We start from the raw sequence: 25,634 nt of genomic DNA, 5'->3' as shown, positions 1-25,634 counted from the left end.
GTTGGGTCTATGGAGTCAGGGTCTTCATTTGTTTGCTTAGTGTGTTGATTTGTGGAGTAAACAATAAATTCTGAGAGGGGTGCCATAAAATGCACTATGGCTGCAATAAAATCTGATGGATTTCCACCAGACTGCGTGGATTTCCAGTAGACTTGAGGGAAATTCACCAGACTGAGTGGACATCGACTACCTGTATTGGACACTTAATCCCTTGCCCATGTGTCCACAAGATTGAGTGAGCAATCCATAATCCAGGATGCGTGTATTCTACTATTTAATATATCTTTTTTGATTGCTTTAATTGTCAACACATTGTTTTTAAGGTGCAAAGACAAAAAGAAGATGCATGTTCTATATTTGTAAAATAAAAATAATGCAAATTCCTTTAAATATCCTATATTTCATTCTACCATATGTTTACTTTACTTTAGTTGTGATATTTTATAATTAACTTGCCCTGGTCAAGCTCACTTCATAAAAAATTTAAAGCCTTGGGATTAATGCTCCGCTACTTTTATACTTTCCAAAATATCAACACGAAGACTGATTTGAAGACATATTCAGAACTCTGATGATCAACGAAAGTGTGGCATGATAGTGACTTACGTGGTGTCCAAGTACAATGTCCTTATTTTATAATTCTGTAATACTGGATACAACTCCATGCTCGGATCTGCACGAAAATCCCCTGTGTGGAGAATTGCTTGACCTGACCTCAGTTTAAACAGTAACAGGACTGATCCGGGGCAACTGCAAGTTAAGAAAAGTACTGAATACTGAACTTCCTCACCATAGGGCCCTTCATTATAACACAGTTCCTGTTGTAAGGAAATTGTGATCATGGATCCCATTTCATTAAGTGGTATTATAATTATATGCATTACACATTCCATACCCACAGGCATAATGAGTGAATACTGAATGTAAAATCTGATGTTTTAAGTCAAAAAATATACTGGCAGTGTACTTCAATTAAGGTAAACTGTAAGCAAACATGTACGTGAGGAAATAAATATAAAAACAAAAATTACCAAATGTGTTACAACTTAAATATCAGTCGAACTGCATGACATATAATAGGCCTTGTGGAATATATGAAAGAAAAGTTGTGAATGGTTAAAAAATGTAATATATGCTGACCTGAGAACAGAAATTAACAAAAGAAAGCAAAGCAAAATACACTGAGTAACTGTTAGTTTCAATGTATCATCAACTACTGAGTAAGTTACAATGTATCATAAACTACTCAGTATGTTACAATGTATCATCAATGACTCAGTATATTACAATGCATAATAAACTACTAATCATAAACTACTCAGTAAGTTAAAATGTATCATAAATTACTCAGTAAATTACAATGTATCATCAACTACTCAGTATATTACAATGCATAATAAACTACTCAGTACATTACAATGTACTACTCAGTAATTTAAAATGAATCATAAACTACTCAGTATATTACAATGTATCATAAACTACACAGTATATTACACTGTATAATAAATTATGAATCATAAACTACTCAGTAAGTTAAAATGTATCATAAACTACTCAGTATATTACAATGCATAATAAACTACTCAGTACATTACAATGTACTACTCAGTAATTTAAAATGAATCATAAACTACTCAGTATATTACAATGTATCATAAACTACACAGTATATTACACTGTATAATAAATTATGAATCATAAACTACTCAGTAAGTTAAAATGTATCATAAACTACTCAGTATATTACAATGCATAATAAACTACTAATCATAAAGTACTTAATATATTTACAGCGTATCATAAACTACTCAGCATATTACAATGCATCATAAACTACACAGTATATTACAATGTATCATAAATGACTAAGTATGTTACAATGTATCATGAATAAGTATGTTACAATGTATCATAAATATGTTACAATGTATCACAAACTACTCAGGATGTTACAATGTATCATAAACTACTCAGTATATTACAATAGTTTTTATTTTAATCAATCAAGTGATACATAATAAACCTAAAATATCATTTTTAGTTGAAAATTAAGTCAAACCTGTCAATAGCAACCCTTCATGGAAAAAGGCCAAAATTGGCCTTTATGCACAGGTGATTTCTGAATTATGATTCACCTTTCAAACTCAATTCCTGAACAAAAACCATTGGCTAAATAGCAATATCAAACTCAGTTTCTGAAAAAAACCATTGACTGAATACCAATATTATTATTATTATGTTATCAGCAGATTTAGTTTAGTACACTATTTGGCATATTCATAAAATACATGTACAGATTGTTTTCTCCCAAACCTATGTTCTACATAAAATTAATGCAAACTGCTAATTTTAGTCCATCCTATAAATTAAATAAAAAAGGACTCTTAAAAAAGAATCAATGGTCTAAGCTTGTTTTGTGCACAAATACAAAATACTAATTTTTTTACTGACAGCTTACATATGACTGAAACAGAGAACTGACTCTGCCTGGCCAGCTTGTAAATAACTGTTCATATTTCAAACTATATCTAGATTAACAGGTTAGTCAAGTAACCAAGATCAAAAGACAGCAAGCGTTTGTGAGAGGCCTGTGATGAATAGGGAATGAAAAGAAGCCTTATGTGGCTATTATTGGTAACACCTGAACTGAAATTTAGCCTGCCTTTAAGTTTTTAAATACAAGTGACCCATTTCCTTCATGAATAGGGATGTAATTCATATATCTCTCCTCAAACATGACCTTTTATCATTGGAGATAGATATGATTCACAGGCATATAGATATCAAACTATCCCTGTCACACTTCCATAAAAGGCAACCCCAATTTCTACTGTGAAAGAATGACTGCTTTATCCATCATCAAATTTTGTAAACCCTCTCTCCTAATAATAAAAATCTAATCTGACAAATTTACATGTTTGAGCTACAAGTACAAATGAAACAAGAAATATTTGCTCATCATTTCACATGATATGCCTTTATGTACAAAATGCCTTCTTAAAGAAGCAAAGGCTGGTTTATATACAATAAGTGGACACTACTGATATGATCCAGTGACCATTTAAAGCAGTGAGAAAGCATTATTTGGTTAGGAAACATCTAGCTGTTGACTGCAGAAATCAGATGACCATTATATGCACAACTTTTAATGTAGGAAATTAGTTGGGTGGGGGTCAGTCTGAATGGCCACTGAGACCCTGTGACCATTATGTAAAGATGACCATTCTGACAAATTTGAATCTATATATATTTTGACTTTCAAGAGCTAAACTTTGTTAGCATGAAAATTTTCTGTAATAGCATATATATATATATATATATATATATATATATATATATATATATATATATATATATATATATATATATATATATGTAAAACCAATTTTATATCAGTACTTACTGATTCGCTTCTAGTAATGTCACTTCTGTCCCCTCTATCACAGATGCTGTATTCAAAGGCAATGGGTGAAGAAACTTGGGGTCCACATGGATCCTGGATTGAACCAAATTTGCTGTGACCTACAATCATAACTAAAATTATCTGAAAGTGACCTACAATAATAGCTAAAATTATCTGAAAGTGTTGTTGTTGTTGTAGGGTTTAACGCCATTTTTCAGCACACGAAAGGCTATACATGGCGGCCAGTATTAATGGTGGAAGAAGAACCTGGGAAAACCCCAGAAAGAACCACCGACCCACGAGAAGCTACTGGCAAGCTTTCTCACATGCCTACATTAGCCGAATCCTAGACTCGAACCCACGCAGACAGAGGTGAGATATCTGAAAGTGACCTACAATCATAACTAAAATTATCTGAAAGTGACCAACAATCAAAACAAAATATTATCTGAAAGGTTAATCATTTGGTAAACGAGTACTGTCCAAATAAATTCACTATTGTGTAGCAATGTGGGTGTAGTTTTATCTTCTTGCTGGTGTAACTCAATGCTTAATGACTAGGTAAGTTACACAGCGACACAGACAGTATTGGATGGTTGCTGGTGCAAAGCTCAGTGACTAAATATATTATACAATAATACACGTTACATTGGTAAATTGTTGGTGTAATTCAATATGCAATGACTCGGTACTCAGTGATTTGGCATATTACACAGTGATACAGAAAGTATTGGTAATTGTTCCTGTAACTCTATGACTAGATATGTTACAGTGACACACAAAGATTGGTAGATTGGTCCTGTAACTCTATGACTAGGTATGTTACAGTGACACACAAAGTATTGGTAGATTGTTCCTGTAACTCTATGACTAGGTATGTTAAAGTGACAAACATAATGTCATATCTGACTAGTGTTTAATGTAAAAACAATTTTTAGTATCAAGGCATTTGAGGTATTATACCCAGAGATACACCATGGTGGCTGACCCAACCTGGTCTGGGCAGGATTTGAACCTGCATCTTCCTGCTATTATTTTATGACACTTATACTGAAAAGTGCTACCATCTAAAATTTAGGTGATCATTTGTCCAGTTTTATACTGGACAGTCCAGTTTTCAGCTCAAAAAATCAATTAAGAAACTCTAAAGGCATCCTTGAAAAGCCAATGATCTCATGCAATGTGGTATACTTTTATAGTGACTGAATATGGATCAAAATAGGTTGCCAGTGGGGTAATGTCAGTCTGTATTCATTGTTTCCAATCAGCAGTAATAATAATCATTATTAATATTATTATTATTAATATTATTATTATTATTATTATTATTATTATTAAAATGCAATTTTACATGGATCAGGTGAAGAAAGATTACTTTTGTAATTTGGAGACATCTAATTTTCCCTATGCAAAGTCAGGATTATTGTTCAAGGTTTCTGGTAAAATCAAATAAAATAAAAAGCATCTAAATGTACAAAAATAGCATGCACAAAATCTACTACAGAACAAACAAACAGACAATTATGCAAAGAGACCATAAAGCTGGGATATGGTATTTCAATCTATTTAAAGTATAAAGACTTCAGTGAAAAGGTATGCAATATAAATCAGGAACTCCAAAACAAAACACAAAGGAAAACTAAACAGAAAAAGGGCTCCAGATCCAAAAGAGTGAGTAACAGTACAAGGATAGACAAGGTTGAGTAACGGTACAAGGATAGACAAGGTTGAGTAACGGTACAAGGATAGACAAGGGTTAATAACAGTACAAGCCTTAAGGGTAGACAAGGGTGAATGACAGTACAAGATAGACAAGGGTGAGTAACAATATAAGGGTAGACACAGGTGAGTAACAATACAAGGGTAGACAAGTGTTAATAACAATACAAGGGTAGACACAGTTGAGTAACAATACAAGAATAGAAAAGGGTGAGTAACAAGAGTAGAAAATGGTGAGTAACAGTACGAGGGTAGACAAGGGTGAGTAACAGTACAATGGTAGACAAGGGTGAATGGCAGTACAAGGGTAGACAAGAGTGAATAACATTACAAAGGTAGGCAATGGTGAGTAACAGTACAAGGGTAGACAAGAGTGAATGACAGTACAGTGGTAGACAAGGGTGAATGACAGTACAAGGGTAGCAAGGGTGAATGACAGTACAAGGGTAGACAAGAGTAAATAACACTACAAAGGTAGGCAATGGAGAGTAACAGTACAAGGGTATACAAAGGTGAATGGCAGTACAAAGGGTAGACAAGGGTAAACTGTATAAGGGTAGACAAGCATGAGTAACAGGGTAAACAAGGGTGAGTAAACAGTACAAGGGTAGAAAATGGTGAGTAACAGTACGAGGGTAGACAAGGGTGAGTAATAGTACAAGGGTAGACAAGGGTGAGTAACAATACAATGGTAGATAAGGGTGAATAACAGTACAAGGGTAGACAATGGTCAAGAGGTTAATTCCTCCTCTTTCATTTTCAGTTCTACAAACAGGAACTCTTTGAAGTAAACAAGTTATGTATTCTTTATTTCATCTGGAAGAAGTGACCTCTTGTTTAGATTTCATCCCCTCTTGTTAATAGAGACAAGGGGACATCTAGTACCACACTGTAGCCTGAAATCCTCCTAAGTATAACAACTGCTAATATGACTGTGTTCTGGCCCATGAGGAGATTATATGAATGACAATGCAAAAAAATTCCTTTTTCTTTGATGGAAGTATAGAGTATAGTATTTTCTCAACAAGTTCAGAGTTTAATGTAAAGGTCAACCTGAAGCACTTTCACACAAAATGGTCCATGGCTACTTCTTGATATTAATATGAATGCCTTGAAAGACAAGATCCCATATCTTAAGTTTCATCCTCTCATGGTTCTCATTTTGAATTTTTTACATAAAGGGATTGAACATTATTATTATAAGCTGTGGAAAACTTTCGTGGTTATTGGTTTTAATTATTTTCATATCAACTCTGTCTCTGAACTCTTTCACAGCAACCTGAAGCTCTCCAATTTTGCTAAAAAGATTATGGAAGGTCTACAAGTATCGGCAAAGCTATCACAGCCATGCACTTTCAACACAGAATTATTTTCTTATGAACCAGCAACAGAACATAAGTGATCTCCTTCTGGTCTCCACTTATACCTTTCTGGTCCCCACTTGATACCTCTCTGATACGAATCTGAACATTGCACACACACACAGCTGGAAGTGCAATCAAAATAGTGAATCTACAGTGCAATTTTTTTAAAACTGCAGTCCACTAGTAACTTCAGTAAACAGTTCACATGATGAATTTGACCATATACCCCACTCAACTTTACTTAAAAGTACAAACTGGTCGTAACAGCAAAAAATGGTAGCCATCTATTGGTAGCAAAGACAGTAATAATAGTGTAAGATGATCAGGTTATGTATTTGACAGATAAATTTATTTTTTCAAGGTTCATGTGTGACCCTTGCTTAAGTAAATAAACAATAAAAAGACTCTGAAAAACCTACATTTTAAAAATGGTTCTTTATTAACACTACCCAATAACATCTGAAAATGACATATGACCATGGACTAAGTCATAGAATTTATCACCCAAAACATGCGTAACTATTAAAACTCTTATATATGTGCATGCTGTTCATTTAAATTGAAAGTATAAAAATGTTAACTTTATTTAACTGCATATGCTGGTCTGAAGAAAGATTCTGAGAAAAGGTTTGATTTAAATATTGACAAAATTGTATACCATTGTATATAAAAAAGAAATGCATGTTGTTTTCTTTTAATCCACTTATGTCTGGTAGGTGCCCTAACATATTCATTTGATGCAGTTTGACACTGGTCTGTGTATTTATTTGAAACATTGTCAAGTACAGCAAGATTCTGTACTGAAATTGTCCCAGCAGTTGGCAGACATCTAGATATTAAGTAAGGTCTGATAGAAAAATCTGATACAAAGGTAAAATCTGATGTAAAGGCAAACTGAGGGTGGGAATGCTGTTCAAGGTTACAACTGATAGTAATGTTTAATGATAATGATGATACACCACATAATAAGCAAAGATTTATAACAATAAGCTTTTGTTAACTTTACATATTAAAAGAGAACTGGGGACAATAAATTGCGTCATTTTCCTCCTAAATTTGTTGAGATCACATGCTGCAGATAACCCCCTCAAATATCGGCACAATGTGATGCTAGACTGGCCTTCATACCTTCTGTACAAAGTACAGATACCAATATGGAGCTGTCTACAGGGTAACCAGCCTATCTGATCAGTCTTATTACCTGAGAACTCAGATGAACTATGCAAATATATTTGGGACAAGCACGCAAATGATCCATCAAGCAAATGTACCTCAAGCTCTGATAAATCTGGTAAGAACTCAGTAAATTTAACTTACAGTTCAATAACAACCCACATGTGTTTTTTCTGTCATCAAGTGCCAGCTGAATATTCCTGGTTTCTACCTGTCATGAAAAAACATTCTTTCTTCTGACTTTTTCCCAATTACTTGGTAGTGTAAGAATCCTGTGTAGGCCTCCCCCATCTCAATGGAAGAACCTAATAAATTAAAGCACTTGCAGAACTTAGAATAAAGTAGTTCTTATGAGTGTCGATCACGCTGGATAATCCATGAAAATACTGCAATCAAAGAATACAGAGTATAACTGTGTTTCTCATTGTACGAGACAAGAACTTTACATTTTGTAACCAATTAATCAACAATTAACTATTAACACTCACCTGACTGCAGTACAATGGCTGAGAAAATTTCTTAGTGAGTCCCATGTAATGATCGTAGTGAAAGTGGGAAAGAAAATAAGCCTTGCAGCCTGGAATTACACCATACTTAAATGCATCCACAGTAAACGAAGTATCTGTAACAGAAAAATATATCTTATAACAAACAGCTATTACTTTAAAATAAGAAAGTTATATGACAAATAGAAAACTATTCAAAGAAAGGACTGCTGAATATTATTATGCTCTGAATATACAGGGAGTACAGGTGATTTAAAATCAATGAAAAACTGTTTACTTTTTCATTGATATTGTTCCACAATACAAACTATCAATACAAGATAATAGTATATCATGATACAGACTCAAACGATGGATACAGGATGATAGTGTATCACAATACAGACTGATAGTGTATCAAAATACAGATTATCAATGCAGGATGATGGCAGAAAGAAACATGAACTAAACGATATCAACTGTCTGAAAATTAACATTTTCTTGTCTTTTCTATCCCTGGTCATGTATATATGCAAAATGTATTTTGTTACCAGTTGGCAGAAAGAATAAGACTGGCATGGCACAGAAATATGTCAAAGACATCATGCCAAGCCATATTCATAAACCATACCAAAAACTAGTTCTCGCCCCCAAATCCAAACAAAGCATGAATGCAGTTTGTATTTATTACATTAACTTCTTTGATGTTTTCCAAATAAAATTTGACAATACAGTGTGAATGTAATTTGAAACAAATTATTATTGTAAAAAGTCTGATTTGAGAATATCAACACACAGACATCAGTGAAATGAAGTAAATAATTCAGTTTGGGTCTGAGATATGAAATTATGATTTGAAGATCTGTATACAATGCTAACCAACAAGCAGATATGAATAGGTATGAAAATAAAATCTGTTATTCTCATTATATAGCACCTACATATACTATATATAAGTAACTACAACACATTTTCATCATAAATTATGCTTTACAAACAATTTCATTCTATTAGTTGTTAATCCTCTAGAGGCTGGAATGGTTTTATCTTTTGTTTCCAAAATAGTAGTATAAATACAATTTAATTTATTCCAGTCGTTTATGTATCTAGGGAGGGATGTGTGTGTCAACTGTATTCAATGAACAAATAAAAGAAAGACAGAAAGAAAACAGAAAAAAGCTCTTTCTGTTTGATCCAATAACTTAGTGTATCATATTTATAATAAATTTCTGCCATGATACAAACATGGACTCACTTGTATGTATGGTATATTTATGAACATAACACTACTGTGACACATCGTATAGAAGTCCACTATGAGACATGTGAAACGTGACTGGTGACATGCAGTTCTGATAGGAATATTAGCTAAAAATATAAGGCTACAGAGATTTAAAGTGTTTTCTGGAAAGCTACAGTGACTAAGTCTTGCTTGAAAATTGACCAATGACATTACACACATTAAAAAACAAAACTGCAAAACATTTTTTATATTATAGGCATGGAACCTGGAAGGCAAACCAACGATATGCTTACCCTGCCATCCAAAATGTCTCATTGCAAGTTATTAGTGTGTCTGTGCAAAAAGTTTTAAAGCAAATTGGGATACTAAGTCATAATTATTATTATAGTATTTAACTTGACTGCTTCAGTGGCCAAGTGATTGGAGTGTCTGCCTCAGATGTGGGAGGTCTCAGGTTCAAACCCATGCCAAGTCATAACAAAGATGTATAAATATGGTACTAGCAGTTGCCTCACTTGGCATTCAGCATTAAGAGGTTAGTGTTAGGATTTATCGGCCTGGTATCAGGATAATGTAACTGGGTGGGACATGACACTATATGTCTGCAACATGATGCACCAGTGCTACACCTTACTACAAACTGTCATACTGCAGACATCGTAGCGATATGACTGAAATTTTTTTAAAGCTATGTTAGAAATCTAAATCACACAAACACAAACATAGCATCTAACTCTGCAAACTGTTCACCTAACTTTGTAAAATGTTGAAAAATGCTTACCGCTGTTGGCAATATAAAGAACTGATTTCTTTTAGAACACTTTTTAGGAGGAAAAAGATAATTCTTAGAATTAAGTCATTTTTTAACTCCAAAGTTAACAGTATAGCATCCATATTTCAATATTTAAATTTAAATTCTTTCAACTTGCTGTTAATTCTTACATGGACTGCATTTGTCTAAAATACAATAAATCTATATGGACCTTCATCACATATATAACTTTATATATTCACCTGTTTAATAATGCTTCTAAACATAACACGTGGTTACAAGATATCACAGGAAGCTAAAGTGTAATGTCCAATACACCTGAATGCACTTCAAAAAGTCATTTCTCTCATATTCAGCAGCACTGAGAAGAAAAAAGAATTTTGTCAGACAGGTTTTTATTTTGGCATACCCCTGTGAGCTGGGGATACAGAAATGGCGCAATGCGTCTTCCTACATGTAATACGAGGCAACCAATGGAGGCATTATCCATGGTGGTTCAGTAGATTGTGTACTAGACTCTTGTAACCACTAGAGTCAGCATGGTTTTAAGTTGTACCACTCAATCAACCTGGGTTGGTTACTATGGTGTTCCAGGGCAAGGCACTTTATTACAACTGCCTTGTCACTAAACAACCTACTTGTATTAATGTGCCATAAAATAGCTTTTGTACTAACTTTATTTTTTCCTAAATTATTTGGCTTATACGCGAGTATATATGGGTAATGCTAAAGATCCTGTGTACATACTATTAAAGATGCTCTGTGCATGTAATATTAAAAATTCTGTGTATGTAATATCAAAGATCCTCTGTGTATGTAATCTCCAAGATCCTCTGTGTATGTAATCTCAAAGATCCTATGTGTATGTAATCTCAAAAATCCTCTGTGTATGTAATCTCAAAGATCCTATGTGTATGTAATCTCAAAGATCCTCTGTGTATGTAATATCAAAGATCCTGTGTATGTAATATCAAAGATGTCTGTGTATGTAATATCAAAGATCCTCTGTGTATGTAATATTAAAAATTTTCTGTATGTAATAGTAAAGAGTTCAACTAAATACAATAGAAACATTTCTGGATGGCATCTGCAGTAGATAGGAGTTTAGAAATAAAATTGTATAAAAACATAAAGGTCATTAGGCCACAAAAAGTGTGTTTCCTATTGCACTGGTTCTTAAATTAGGATAGGCAGGTCATTTTTTTATAGACATTATATGTCTTAAATGTGATTTTTTTTACTATGAAAAAAAGTGCTACTGTCAGCAATGAGAAACAGGGATGGTTGACCAGCAGCAAAAACTGGGGGCGGGGGAGAGGCCTTACCTTGAATCTTTTTGTAGAAAGGACATTTCTGTGGATATTTTTGGTAGCTCTGTTCTGACTCCTCAGGTGGGCTTACAGTACTTGTCTGGTTTCTATTCCATTTTCCACTCAAACTTTTGCCTGTATCATCAGCACTTCTCTTTACAGTTGAGACTTTTTTGCTACTGGCCATTAAAATCTCTGAGGCATTTTTCCGTAACACTGGCTGATCGCTACAGACAGAATTTGTTCTAGAATTAAGAGAAGGCACAGTTACACTGAAATCTGGCTTACATAATGTGGGTGATTTTAATGCTCTTGTTGGGTTGTCTATCGAAACAGACGAGGTAAGATTTGACTCATCGCATTTCCCCATCAACTCCAGAACAAAGCCACCTCCATCATACTTATCATAATCAATGCTCTCAACCAGTGATTCAACACCGGTAACCAAAGGTTTTCTATCAGCATAACTGTCTGAACTTGATTTTAGAAACTGAGTTTTAGATATCTCTGATGAGTTTTTCTTGATATTTGTATTACTGTTGTTGGTGCAATCAGTACTTTGTACTTTCTGTAAGCTTCTATGGCTAGAATCACTGCTGGAATCTGTGAACACCTGAATATCATCACTGGAATCCTCTTTCATTTTCTTTATGTCAGTCCTGCTTGTCTTTAAGGAGAAAAATGAGGTTAGAACAGTTTGTTTATTATCTGAACTATTTCTGCAATCTGACTTTCCATTCTTACTCCATCCTTTCTCTACAGAGATCAAAGCTGTTTCAGACTTAGGTTTTTTAATTTTAGCATTCTGTACTCTTTTTTTTCGAGGTGTCTTTTTTGCCTTCAAAACATGTGAAGACACTTTCTGTGGAGTCTTTCTGCCTTGTGAATTTTGTGAAGAGATCAATTCTTTCTTACTCCCATCTTTTTGAGACGAATTTAATTTTCTTTGTGATGAACTTTGACTTCCACTTTTTGTCTCCCCCTGAGATTGAAAAATAGTTTTCCACAGAGTTGACTGTGATGATGACAAATTTTCAGAAGACTGACATTTTGGTGCAATTGTTTGTGTAATCATGACATCAAAGTCATCATCATCATCAAATAGAAAATTTTCATCTACATCATCTGATTTCACTAGAACATTATCATTTACATCACACTTTAAATTAAACAATCCACCACATGAGTTATTTCCCCTGTCCAACTGCTCCTCGTCTTCAAGGGCATCATTTAGCATGTCTGACACATCTCTCATTTTATCTAGCTCAAGGATATCTACATCAGAAATGGGTAGTGTCTCTTTCTTTACAGTATTTGATTGTCTGGCACTCCACTGTGACATCCTGGTATGCTCCTGTGATGGTCTGGTCTCATCTGTCGACTGCGTGGTAATAACTGATGACTGACTATCAGCATCCAACATAGGATATTGTTGAACATTCAACCTGTTGACGCTATTTGAGGTACATGTTTTCTTATTATCACTTTTCATTGTTAATCTTTCATTTGTCCATTTATCCCCAGAATCAGTGTCTGGAATTTCAGTCCTGACTTCTCTGCTTTTATTTCCTACAAGATAAAACAGCAAAATATGATTGTCTGTCATGTCAATCAAATGTAGCTATTTCCAGACTTGCCACCTTGAATGGAATGAAAATCAGGATGCCAAAGGAAACAAAAATCAGGATTTGGAGAAAAAAATCAGGATCAGTGTTTGAAACCAAATAACTACAAAAGCTTGACAAAGGAATTGACATCTCCGTTGTCTTATGCTATTTACTTAACGTAAAAATGATGCTACAGGCATGCCATGAAAATCCATCATTTGTAAAAAAATCTTTTAAGCTGATATTTAGTGTTCATTTTAGTAACATACTAAATATCCGCATAAAGAAGAAAATGGAAACATGACAGCTTTTCACAGTACAAATGTTGTGTATTATTCAAGGAATTTCTTTATCACTTTTGCTCTTTTCACAGCAATCATGAATCAAAAGGTATTTTAAAATGTTTATGTCATTTTTAAAATTTGAGATTATGGGCAAAACAATTGGAAAATCTTAATTTTCAGATACTTCAACTAAAATTCAGGAAGACCCCGAATAATTCAGCATAAGTGGCACCTCAGCAATTTATAAATTATTGATAAAATACCATAAGATGATAAAATAAAATTTACAATTATGATCAATTCAATATTGAATCTAATAAATTAGCTGTCAAATGTCAAAATTCTAGAGAACCTGTAAAATTTACGTCTCTGTCTTAGGAGATGGTTTCAAAAACTACAGTCCTAATGCATGTCTACAACAGGATAATTTTCCAAAGTTTCAAATCTTTATAACAAGCAATGTTTGCATTAACAAATAGTGTCAGAAGAGACGAATTAACCAATACAGTGTTAGAAGACATCTGCATTAACATATACATTGATCCCACACAATGATGCTGTTCTGGGTAGCAATAAAAGCATATTGTGATATACTGATGGTGAAGTTTCTTCATACTGGACTATGAAAAACATTAGTCCGATAAACCAACCCCACAAATCTGTGTTGATACTGATGGACAATGTTGTGGGTCTGATTTCAACGGTTCATTAAAATATGCAATTTTGCTGCATGTAAATCATTCCGGAAGAAACCCATGTACACTTTAGACACATACCGGTAATTGCTAACGGCCATATCAAGCACAAAATTCAAAATGGTCACATGACAGATGGTTGTGCTATTCCAGGTAGATTTACAGTCACCAAACATATGATTTACTCAGGAAATATAATCTACATGTCATGAAATGAACCCTTTAGCCAATGGTAGCTGCACAGCCACGAGAAATAACAGTAAGTGAATAAAATATACATCAGCGTGTGCAGCCAAATTTGGTTGCAGATAATTGCAGCTCTTAATGAATAGGTGATATCAGCACCTTACCTGAAAATTAATATCATCACAGGTGAAGAGCTGATTTATCAGCCTAGAAAAACATTACCATAAACATTGCATTATATGCCACCCTATGTTTAATAGACCTCTGTGCATTCATTTGTATGGTATGGTTGACTTGGGAGATCTCTGACCTGCGCTATTTGCTTGACTTTGTATGTAGAACTAATAGATTAGACAGACCCAGATCTGATGTCGCATAGACTCTGGTAGATACAGATCTGCACTATTTGCTCAACATCAAATATAGAACAGTATTGACTATGATCTGTTGCTGCACAGGATGGTGACAGATGCAGGTCTGCAGTATGTACTTAACAGTACATATCCCAATCTGTTGTTGCATTAAATGCCAACAGATACAGGTCTAAACCATTTGCTTGTCATTTTAAGAACAGTACAGAACTTGGTCTGCCTAAGGCAGTCCACTTCTTATTCAACACTTACTGAAGTCATTACATAAACATGCTGTCACTTCAATATGTTTCATAGTCCTATGAACTCGAAGAGAGACTGGACACAAAATCATGTTTATGACTTCTCCACCAAATAAATAAATAAGAGAATTTCTTATACAGTTTTCAATGATCACAATAACAGTCCTATGAAAGAAACTAATAAAGTCACTAAAAAGTATAAGACCTCTGAAAATCATTGCTGATTTAAAATTTTTTAGCTATTGTATCACAGACAATTACCCTTTAGTGACATGCGACTTACCTTCATGGGTTTTCTTCTAAGTAATGACCCATATTTGGGGATAATTACCCTTGCTTGGGGATATATATTCAACAAAACTCAGCACAACAGAATGCACATTGTATTATAAATTTTTACATGATTTTGGATTGTGTAGATCCTTAACTATGCAAAAAGATAAATTTTCAAACAAGTAAAATACTTCAACATTTCACACAGGATCAGCTTTAATCTGCATCTAGTTTTAATCTGTGTGTCACTGACATGGGTGTGTCATATTAACGTGGCTGTATGTCATGCTGACATGGGTGTGTCATATTAACATGAATACATGTCACACTGACATTGGCATGTGTCACTGACATGGGTGTGTCATATTGACATGGATGTATGTCATGAGAGGGTGTCACCGGCATGGGTCTGTCATATGTCATGCTGACATGGGTGTGTGTCATACTGACATGATACTAGGCAGAATCAACAGAATCAAATTATCCACAGTGTATACCCTAGGGATGCAAGGTTGGGGGTCAAAATTCCCTTGGTGTCAAAAATGGGGGTCTGACTGAGTAAAAAAACAAACTTTGATATCAAAACGAGGGGTGAAATAAAAAATCTGGGGGTCTCTGAGTCACAAATGAGGGTAAATGGAAACACTGATCCATCATACTGATGTAGTCATCAAAAGGAAGCACTGGATAGTGTGAAGGGTATCAAATATTCTGTATTGCTCCAAAGGCAAATGTAAATCAATTAAAGTTACACCAGCAAAGCAATACATAGCTTATTGTTAAGTGTTATGGAAATCTGTAGCATCTATTAAATGTATAATACAGTTTTATTAAGTCATTTGGGTCCTGCCATTCTTCTATTGATACAACTTTAGTCACATTTCCAATTTAAAGACCATTTCATAGATGGGAACTGCTGGCCTTTCCGCTGAGCTGGACAAGATCCTTGACTCTGATGGTAAACTGCTATTTTGAAACAATGTACAGATTTTTCTTGAAAACCATATATATGTTAGGGTATAAGCAAAATGGCTGGTAATAGTTTCAAGAAATTTCCTCCAAAGTATACTTAACCGAATTCTCAATTATGACTCAACTGGCCCCTGCTCTATTTTCCTGGCAATGTCCTTGCTTATGGCAGGGTGCCTTTGTTTGATAAATATGTATACCTCAGACAGTAAGAAAGAGATCTCAAGAAATATGCTCTTTCATCAATTAGCTATTAAGCAAACATATGTTCTGCTATTATCAGTAAATATTATGTGTTGGGCAAATTGTAAACTAGACACAGAAGCCATTATAAATAACTGCATTTTTTTATTTTATCCCTTTCACACCTCCAACCCAAGTGGCTGCAATCTGGGTTTGAAACATATCCATCTGTAGTTTATAGGAAAGGACTATGGTTGAATAATTTGTTGTTTGTCATCCAAAAAGAACACTACACCAGTTATTACAGATCTATGATGTTCGAAGGTTTGGCTTATGAGAATGAATACATTAGAAGGATAGTATTACTTTCATTTTTTTCAAGTTACCTCGGGCCAAGCGGCTCCTGTTAGTGAAGAATGAGTCAGTTGTTGCATGTTTTATGGAAGTCATGCTACGGAATCCTACTAATATTAATCACAGTGTCATGTTTGAGGTGAAAAATACACTCACTTTGCACCATTATGGTCCTAGCCTAAATTCTTGCAGGGATCCCCAACTTTTTAATTCTTCATGTTTCTTCATTGATGAAATTAGTTTTTTCCAAGATATTTCTAAAGTCATTAATGAACTGAATCAACAAAACGTTCTGGCACAATAAGTAAACATTTTTAAAATCAAAACTGTTTTCATTTACAGACTACTTTAACATCCAAGTTCCAACATGATTTAGACATTTGATCATGTAAAACATCAGATATATTACTATATATAACTGAAAAGTCTCCCCCTCCCTTTACACATTTTTTTCGAAAAATACAGGACTTTTCGGAATTAAGGAACAAACCTGTTATTATTCCTAACCTGCCTACATTTTCCTGATAGTGTGGGAAATTCATAATTCAATATTATTATATACATTCATTAATTTAAATTACCACTGATGTCTGTGAAATCCTGACCAGAACGAGCCATGGCAAGTGCTGAATGTTTGAACTGTTTATAATGTATTTCTTCACTGCTGTCACAGGACAGTCCTGCTGTACACTCTGAATTATAAAAAAAATATTCTTCACAACTTAGTACCTAATACAGTTATTTTGCCTATAATTTTTGTATACTCTGAATTAAAAATGGTTGGATTTTTTTTCCAAGTGTATGAATAATTACAAGAAAGATTATATACATTTATATTATCTTCTGAAGTATCTCAAATTTACAGACTTCATGAAGATGACAAAATTATCATTCTAAACATCTGAGAAAAGACAAATAATTATGGTATGTATGGACTGATGGTGAACTAAACATGAGAAAAACTCACAGACAATTGTAATAAGCTAGTGCCTAATTTGTCTTACAGAAGACTAGAACACCAGTCAGTTTTAACAATAATGGATCACAAGTTCACATGTACAGTTTACTCCTAGCAAGAAAAATCATAAATTAACAAAAGGCCCAAGTGGACCTGACATTGCTCACTGGATTATGTAACTTGAAAGTTGACAATGTCACTCAAGCAGGATTATGCATAATTATAAAAATACAAACTATCTCCAAAATTTTATATATATATATATATATATATATATATATATATATATATATATATATATTAGTGATTCTCTACAAATATCAAGACATAATTAATATGTACAGCCTTATACTCTGACATTAACATTATTCAAGATCTTTAAACAGAAAAAGCCTTGTTGTTTAAAGAGTCACAAGGTTTTCAATCGAAATTGAAATTAAAATTCATAATTGTTTGGTTTGGGTTTTATTTAAGAAATTTGTTTCTTTACCCCTGGAATTAAATATGGAAATAATCCTAAAGAAAAATACACTGGGTCATGTTCATAAAAAGCTTATAACAGAAATAAAAATTTCAAACAGTTTGTAAGTAATGATACAGAATATAAAAAACGATACACAATAATGCATAATACATTTGATAACACATAATGACAAATGTTTATGACACTTTTTCACTGAAATATAAGCAAATGTCAAGCTATATGAGCAAACTTATCCAACTTGCTTCCAAATATTTCAGAATTTTAAATGTGGTAAAGTTTTATTTTTTTAGAATCAATTTATAAGTTTAGAACTTGTTAGAACATTATGCTTTTAATGGAACAAAGTCTAAATTCAAATAAAAAGACAAAAATAACACATTTACTTTCAATCAATATCTATAATTCTGTAAAGGAATCCTGATCCTTAATTACAAACATTGCACATTTATGCTAAGCTGTAACTGTACATTTTCCCACTGTTATTTCTATTTTATACTTTAATCATTAATTTGTATCCCTAAGATATGCTATTTTGCTATTTCTTAATTTTTCTACTGAAATTCACATATTTTGTATACCACATATTTTTGGGGGGTTTATATCTTGTTTGCAAATTTTTGGCAAGGAAAAGAACTCTGTGTAACCCTAAACATGTCATTCGCTATAGTCAACGTCAAGGATTATTTCCCTTGCTTTCCTTTAGCAAGAGAAGACATGTTAAAAAGAAAAAGAAAAAAAATTAAATAATGATTACACAGCATACAAAATAAGAACAGTTTCAAAGCAGAATTCCATTATTATGCACATATCTTACTCATAATAATACTATAACTCTATTTACGAAGTCTGAAGAATTTTTTTGATATGAAGCAAACGCCTGAAGTGGTCACAATCTAAGCCAATCTGATGCAGGATCAATTCATCAATGTCTGTCGATCATGCTCATAACTGTACGATTTTTTTAATATGGTCTCCAGCTTAGTAACAATCACAGTCAATCAGATGCTGTTGTTGTTATGGGGTTTAACGCCATTTTTCAGCACAAGATAGGCTATACATGGCGGCCAGTATTAATGGTGGAGGAAGAACCAGGGAAAACCCCGGAAAGAACCACCGACCCACGAGAAGCTACCGGCAAGCTTTCTCACATATCCACATTGGCCGAGCCCGAGACTCGAGCCCACGCATCAATCAGATGCAAAATTACACCTATTAACATGTGTGAAATCTCCCTCATTATCAAACTCATCTAGGTGAAACAGAAAAATGGCAACAAGACCAGAAATCAGACGCAAAATCATCTATTAAATACACACGTATCTTGCTCATTATTAAATTAACCTGAGATCTTGATGATAAAAATGGATATTCTAAGTCTGATTGAAATTAGATCAGAAACATGGACTCGAGGCTAAAGTAAAGTAAATTTTATTTAAAGTCTGAAAATATATACTAGTAACATGAGCTCTTACAAGCTCTAACAACAAACAGTAACTTATTTACAAACATACATATAAAAACATAAAATGCATACAATGATAGCACACTATGAAAACGTTACAAGGAAGGTCATATTATTGATGAGTGAATGAAATTAAACGTCAGTTTTAAGCGATGGTAATTTAGAGTTTTCAAATAAATAGTCACAGGAACTACAAGCCATCATAAATCAAATGGAATGCTTGTTCTTGAATTCTCTCAATTTTATTTGTATTCTGCTCACCACAGAAATGCTAAGTTACAAATCATGGAAGATCAGCAATCTGATTAAAATCAGATCTCCGCTGTCCGATGTGAGATCTGACAAAGACTGCTTAAGGGTCATGTTCTTGTTAATTTTTAATCAGCCAATGGAAATGCAGCTTTCAAAATTCTGAAAGTGAATCAAATTGTACAGTACATGTTCATGCTCTTCATCCACAGTGCTCTATCTCTAAACGTGAAGATATTAAGACTTCATAGGATTGGTTGATAAAATTAGCAGTTACGGTAATAACATAGGTTACCAGAACATGACCCCTAAGTGACCATTATCAGATCTTCATTATTACTATTATGGTTATTACCATTATTTCCATTTAATGTTTATTAAAGGTCAACAGAAACTCATTACTTTTGATGTAATATAAATAATGAAAAGTGTAAAAAGTCAACAATGAAATGCCCCCTGAATAAATGGCTTCTTATGAACAATGAAGTATCCCTTGTACTGTATATATTTATAGTTATGTACACAACCAATTCTAAACACAATCTCCATGTCGATCTAGGAGTCTGGATAATACAGTATCAGGCACAGGTGTATAATTATTATATATTTTGAGGCTAAGCATTCTGTTTCTGTATTGTGATCTTAGCATAACTGTCATTGGATGAAAATCAAAATCATTGATAAATTAAACTGGTACAATGTATAATGCTTAAATATGACTAGAAATATCTATACACTTCACATCACAGACCAGATTAAATAAAAGCCAAATTTAGCCTTAGCCACATTATGGCCTTAATTTGGACAAAACATTTTTAACCACTTGAAAAAAGCTGGTGATTACATTATCTGGATGTGCACATGTGTGCAACTCCTGCTATGCTGTTTAAGATAGTGACTTTAAAAATTGGTATATGGTTTGGCTTGGTTCATAGATGTGCACAATGGTTTTGAAATTCAGATTCATTCAAAATAAGAACTGTGTATATGTGTGTGAATGCAGTGCTTACATAGTAGCTACTCCCTCACTATAATGATGTTCAGGAAGTCACCTTACACTGAGGTGGTTACTTTATACTAAGGTGGTCACCTTATACTAAAGTAGTTACTTTATACCGAAGCTGGCTCAATATTAAAATAATGGTCATCTCCAATACGTAATCCATGACCATGTCTGAAATGAGGTACAGAGCTATATTGAGGTATTTTATATTTGTATACACTCCTCTTCTGACAACCGTATACTCATTATTCCCACTACGAAAACGAAGTCATATGGACAACGTTCTTTTGCATACTAGAGCCCAGCAACGTGGAATGAATTGCACACTGAACTTATACACAAAGCCAAAGTGATCCCATTCAAGAGTGCTCTTAAAACTCACTTATTTCGACTGCACGAACAAACTTAAAAACCTAATAATGTTCCCTACCTTAAATATTTTCAGCATGTTTTTATATCTTTTTAATTTCATGGTGGGTTTTTTTTATAATAATATCGTTATATATTTTTTTATGTTATAGGTGTTGTTTAATGTTGTAAAGCACTTAGAGCTTCTAAAGATTAGGCGCTATACAAAGTCTTCATTATTATTATTATAGTGAGAGAACATGTAGTGAGTGCTAGAGGTTTGAGTGGGATGGTGATAACAAAGAAGTGTGAGGATAATGTAGTTTTGAAACAGACTATTAGTTGTAATTGTATTTTTTACCCAGACCAATCTCAAGTGTAAAAATGCATTAAAAAAGAAAACTTTAAATGTAGGACCCCATGAAGAATGTTACTAAGAAAATATGTTTTTAAGGCAAATTTTCTAAAACTGAAATGCTTAGATGAAAGAAATCAATTACTAGAGAGGATGACTGTACTGTAAAATGAATAGATAAATCTGCTTCAACAGTCGTCTGTATCAAGTATGCATGTGTAGTAAACTGACATAGTGCTTAATATCCCTACGTCTTACACTGGCAATAAATAAACCTGCATTAAGTAGTCATATGGATGAATAGGACACATTAAGTGTGTGATTTGGATTTTTAACATAGGTTCACAATTTTTCAGTCATATTACTACAATGTCTGCAATGTGGCAGTTTATAGTGATGTCTAGCACTGGGGAATCATGCCGCAGACATGTAGCATTATGCACCACCCAGTCACATTATCCTGACACCAGGCCAACACATTTGTGATAATAATAATAATAATAATAATAATAATAATGATAATAATGTCTATATGTAAAGAGGGTAGCTCAAATAAAACTAATCTAGTATTGTGGCCCTCTACAAAAAAGACACACATATATATTTCTAAGGAAAGTAGCTATTTACAAGAAAACACATCTACAAATACATACTAACATACATTATACAAGTAGGATTTAACTGCATAAAAAAAATGTTTGTTTCATCTCTTTAGTAGCTATGTTCTGAAAATGACTATCAACAAGGTCATATACACATAAACTGCAGTCACAGGTTAATGATCATTTCTGCCCAGATATACCTTTGGGCTATTCTGCAAAAATGTGTCAGGTATATGATGTTTACTTTAGTATCAAGAGCTTCATGAATACAATCAGTTAATGATCACCTCTGCCCTGATATACCTTTAGGCTATTTTGCAAAAATGTGGCACATACTTTTTCAAAAAAGAACATTAGGTACAAAAGTAGATAAATGTTCATACACTACATTTATATAATAATAATAATAATAATAATAATAATGAGGACTTTGTATAGCGCCTAATCTTTAGAAGCTCTAAGCGCTTTACAACATTAGACAACCCCTATAACATAAAAGAAACACATATAATGATATTATTACAAAAAACAAACACCATGAAATTAGAAAACATAAAAAATCATGCTGAGAATATTTAAGATAGGAAACATTATTAGGTCTCTACGTTTGTTCTTGCAGTCGAAATAAGTGAGTTTTGAGAGCACTCTTGAATGGGATCACTATGGCTTTGTGTCTAAGTTCAGTGGGCAATTCATTCCACGTTGCTGGGCCCTGGTATGCAAAAGAACGCTGTCCATATGACTTTGTTTTCATAGTGGGAATAATGAGTATATGATTGTCAGAAGAAGAGTGTAAGTATATATACAAGATATTTTGTTTTACATTTAAGCTAAAATAAAAGATGCAAAACAAGCAAGTGATAAATTTGAACAGCAACACTGCAGTAAATCCCAGAACTCAAATTTATATTTTTCTAGTTCAATGTCATGTAGGTTTGAAATACTGCATGTACATTTTTTTAAAGGATTTAACAGAATCAGTAGACTGAATGTGAGCTGGAAGAGAGTTCCATATTTTAGTCCCAGAATACTGTAGACATCCAATGAATTATTCAGTGCAAGGTTTTGGTAATTCTAAATCTTTAACATTTGAACTCAGATTATAGGGAGAAGATGTTTTGTAGAATAACTTAGCCATGTACTCTGGAATGTATCCTTTAATACATTTAAAAATCAGAAAATTTATTCCTTCGTCTGTCCTTAGCCATTTTAATTCTGTGAACATGTCTGATGATGATGCATCATGGCAGACATCAAGAATCAGCCAAGCTGCTCATTTTTGAACCTTGTGAATTCTGTCTGGTTGGCATCTAGTACAACTTCCCAATATTATTGAACAGTTGTTGTTGTAGGGTTTAACACCATTTTTCAGCACACGATAGGCTATACATGGCGGCCAGTATTAATGGTGGAGGAAGAAACCGGGAAAATCCCAGAAAGAACCACCGACCCACAAGAAGCTACTGGCAAGCTTTCTCACATACCCACATTGGCCAAATCCAAGACTTGAACCCACACAAACAGAGGTGAGATGGCAGTGATCCATAACGGACAGCGTTTTAGATCACTCAGGGCCCCCTTATTGAAAAGTAGTCAATCATTAGAAGTACGTAAGTATTATAGTAAAAAATTATGTAGTCCTTTGTCAGCTACATTTTTATTCTGCTAAGCAATGAAATGTTAAATGTCAGGGACCTACAGATAGTTTTATCCTTCCCTAAGGTAACTTGTCAACACAGGTTGGATTATAATTGTTTACCCAAGCTTGCTCTCAGAAGTTTAGTACTGAGAGTCTTATAATGATTGCCAATAATATCTATATAGCACTTGAATAACTGCTATTAATTTGACCACCAGTTCTCACACCAAGGAGATTTTTCACTCTCAATCTAAGAGCTGTTAGAGGCTGCCAACATATCACAGACACCCTGATGATTCCTCCCCTCTGATCACCCACTGCAGTAATACAGTATCTTGGGTTCAAGTTCCCTCAAATACAGGGAGCTATATTATCTGGAAAATCTATGACAGAAGACATTTTCCACAGGTATTTTAGATCTAACTTACTGTATGTGCACACATTCTTATTTTTGTCAATGACTGTCCTAAATTGATGTTTCTAATATTAGTTCAATAAAGTGAGGTTCCATAGGGTATGTTTGTATATCTGTAATACTACAACTTATCTCAATACATGTAGTATGATATTTGCTAAACTGCTTTCCCACTTCCATATGTGGGATGCAATATTTATATTGAAAAATGCACTGCAACTATTTCTGCTCACATTATGGTAATAATATTAATACAATGATGTCTTTATTTAGTGAGGGTATCTCAATTAGTTAACTACAACTAATCTCCCTTGAGGTCCTCTACCACAAAAAAGTGCACACTGTATCATCATGCACATTTTTCTCTGCTGAAGAAAAAAAAACTTGCAAGTAAGCACATTTGCAAATATGTACTAAAAATAATTATGAAAGAAACAACGTTTAACTGCATATATAAATTTTTGTTTCATCTCTCTAAATACCACAAGGCCATTATTTTGCCAGTAAGACATAGCATCAAAACGAAAATATGTGATACGTTTTATGTTTTTGGACTACTGTATTTATAAAAGCCAGTTCAAACATTCAAGATTAAACAGGTATGTAATAAAATACAGTGATGGGGATTCTTATATTCCCCGTATGTTAGTTCCAGCTAAACGCATGAAGGTATATATAAAATACCATTTGTGGGGAGAGAGGACTCTTCAAGACATCTAATAACATGGGAACTCGAAGAAAGTGTTCGAAGTAGTGACAATGGAACTTGGCACATGGGACAGAAATTTTCTGAACCTTCGGGCAGACCGAACTTATCTGTGTCATTAGCGTTATGACTGTCGGAGTCTACACTGATGGGGAAAAGCACATCCTGGTAATTTACTGTCAGTTCATTTGAAATAGTCGATGTCCTTATGTATGTAGTTGGTCGACATTCTTTGTTAATATTTTGAGAAGACTCAATTTCAGTACTATGTTGCGTAAATCCTCGACTTGACCTTTCTCTTTTGGTAAACTTTGATTTTGTAGCACTTCTGAACTTTTCATTTTGACGTGTAATTGGTGATGATGCTTTCTCGTCTGTCTTGTGCTTCTTTGTCAAGCTTTTATATTCCCAGATCTCGTCATCACTGTCATCCATTTGTTAAAATGAAAGAAAGCTGTATTCTATGAGTGTAAAAAGTGCATTTTGTCAGCGCATTGTCCACGTTAATTGAGCTTCTCTAGCCTAGTACGTCTACATGCCTTTATAACACGATTGATACGAATCGAACCGCCCAATTTGAGAAAATCTCCTTTATGAAGAGTTCTGATGTTGAAGAAACGAACTGGTTATGTATCTAGGACGGAAACTTCCATTTCCAAAATAAATACGGATAAGAGCAAACGTAATGTCAAACCACGTGTATGAGTATGTAATACATGCAAATTTTTATATCTGAGTATTTTCAGCTGAACTCCATTATTGCGATGTGATGAAAAC

General features: G+C 33.7%; 1 protein-coding gene across 1 annotated transcript in view; it reads right to left on the bottom strand.

Annotated features, from left to right (window-relative positions):
• LOC149795209 (uncharacterized) overlaps positions 1-25,430 on the bottom strand; it is a 72,080-nt gene extending 46,650 nt beyond the window's left edge. The window contains exons 1-6 of the mRNA XM_089964950.1: positions 24,836-25,430; positions 17,218-17,328; positions 11,488-13,041; positions 8,151-8,284; positions 3,407-3,525; positions 607-750 (exon numbers count right to left, since the gene is read on the bottom strand). Coding sequence (XP_089821076.1) covers positions 607-750; positions 3,407-3,525; positions 8,151-8,284; positions 11,488-13,041; positions 17,218-17,328; positions 24,836-25,292 — 2,519 coding nt within the window. The 5' untranslated portion in view covers positions 25,293-25,430. The remainder of the gene's footprint in view (positions 1-606; positions 751-3,406; positions 3,526-8,150; positions 8,285-11,487; positions 13,042-17,217; positions 17,329-24,835) is intronic.
• Positions 25,431-25,634: the final 204 nt, after the last annotated feature.

The sequence above is a fragment of the Sinohyriopsis cumingii genome, chromosome 7 (genome assembly GCF_028554795.1).
Source record: "Sinohyriopsis cumingii isolate HCF-2022 chromosome 7, ASM2855479v2, whole genome shotgun sequence".
Lineage (NCBI taxonomy): Eukaryota > Metazoa > Mollusca > Bivalvia > Unionida > Unionidae > Sinohyriopsis > Sinohyriopsis cumingii.
Note: the sequence above shows the minus strand (reverse complement) of the source record. Positions and strands in the feature narration are given on the sequence as shown.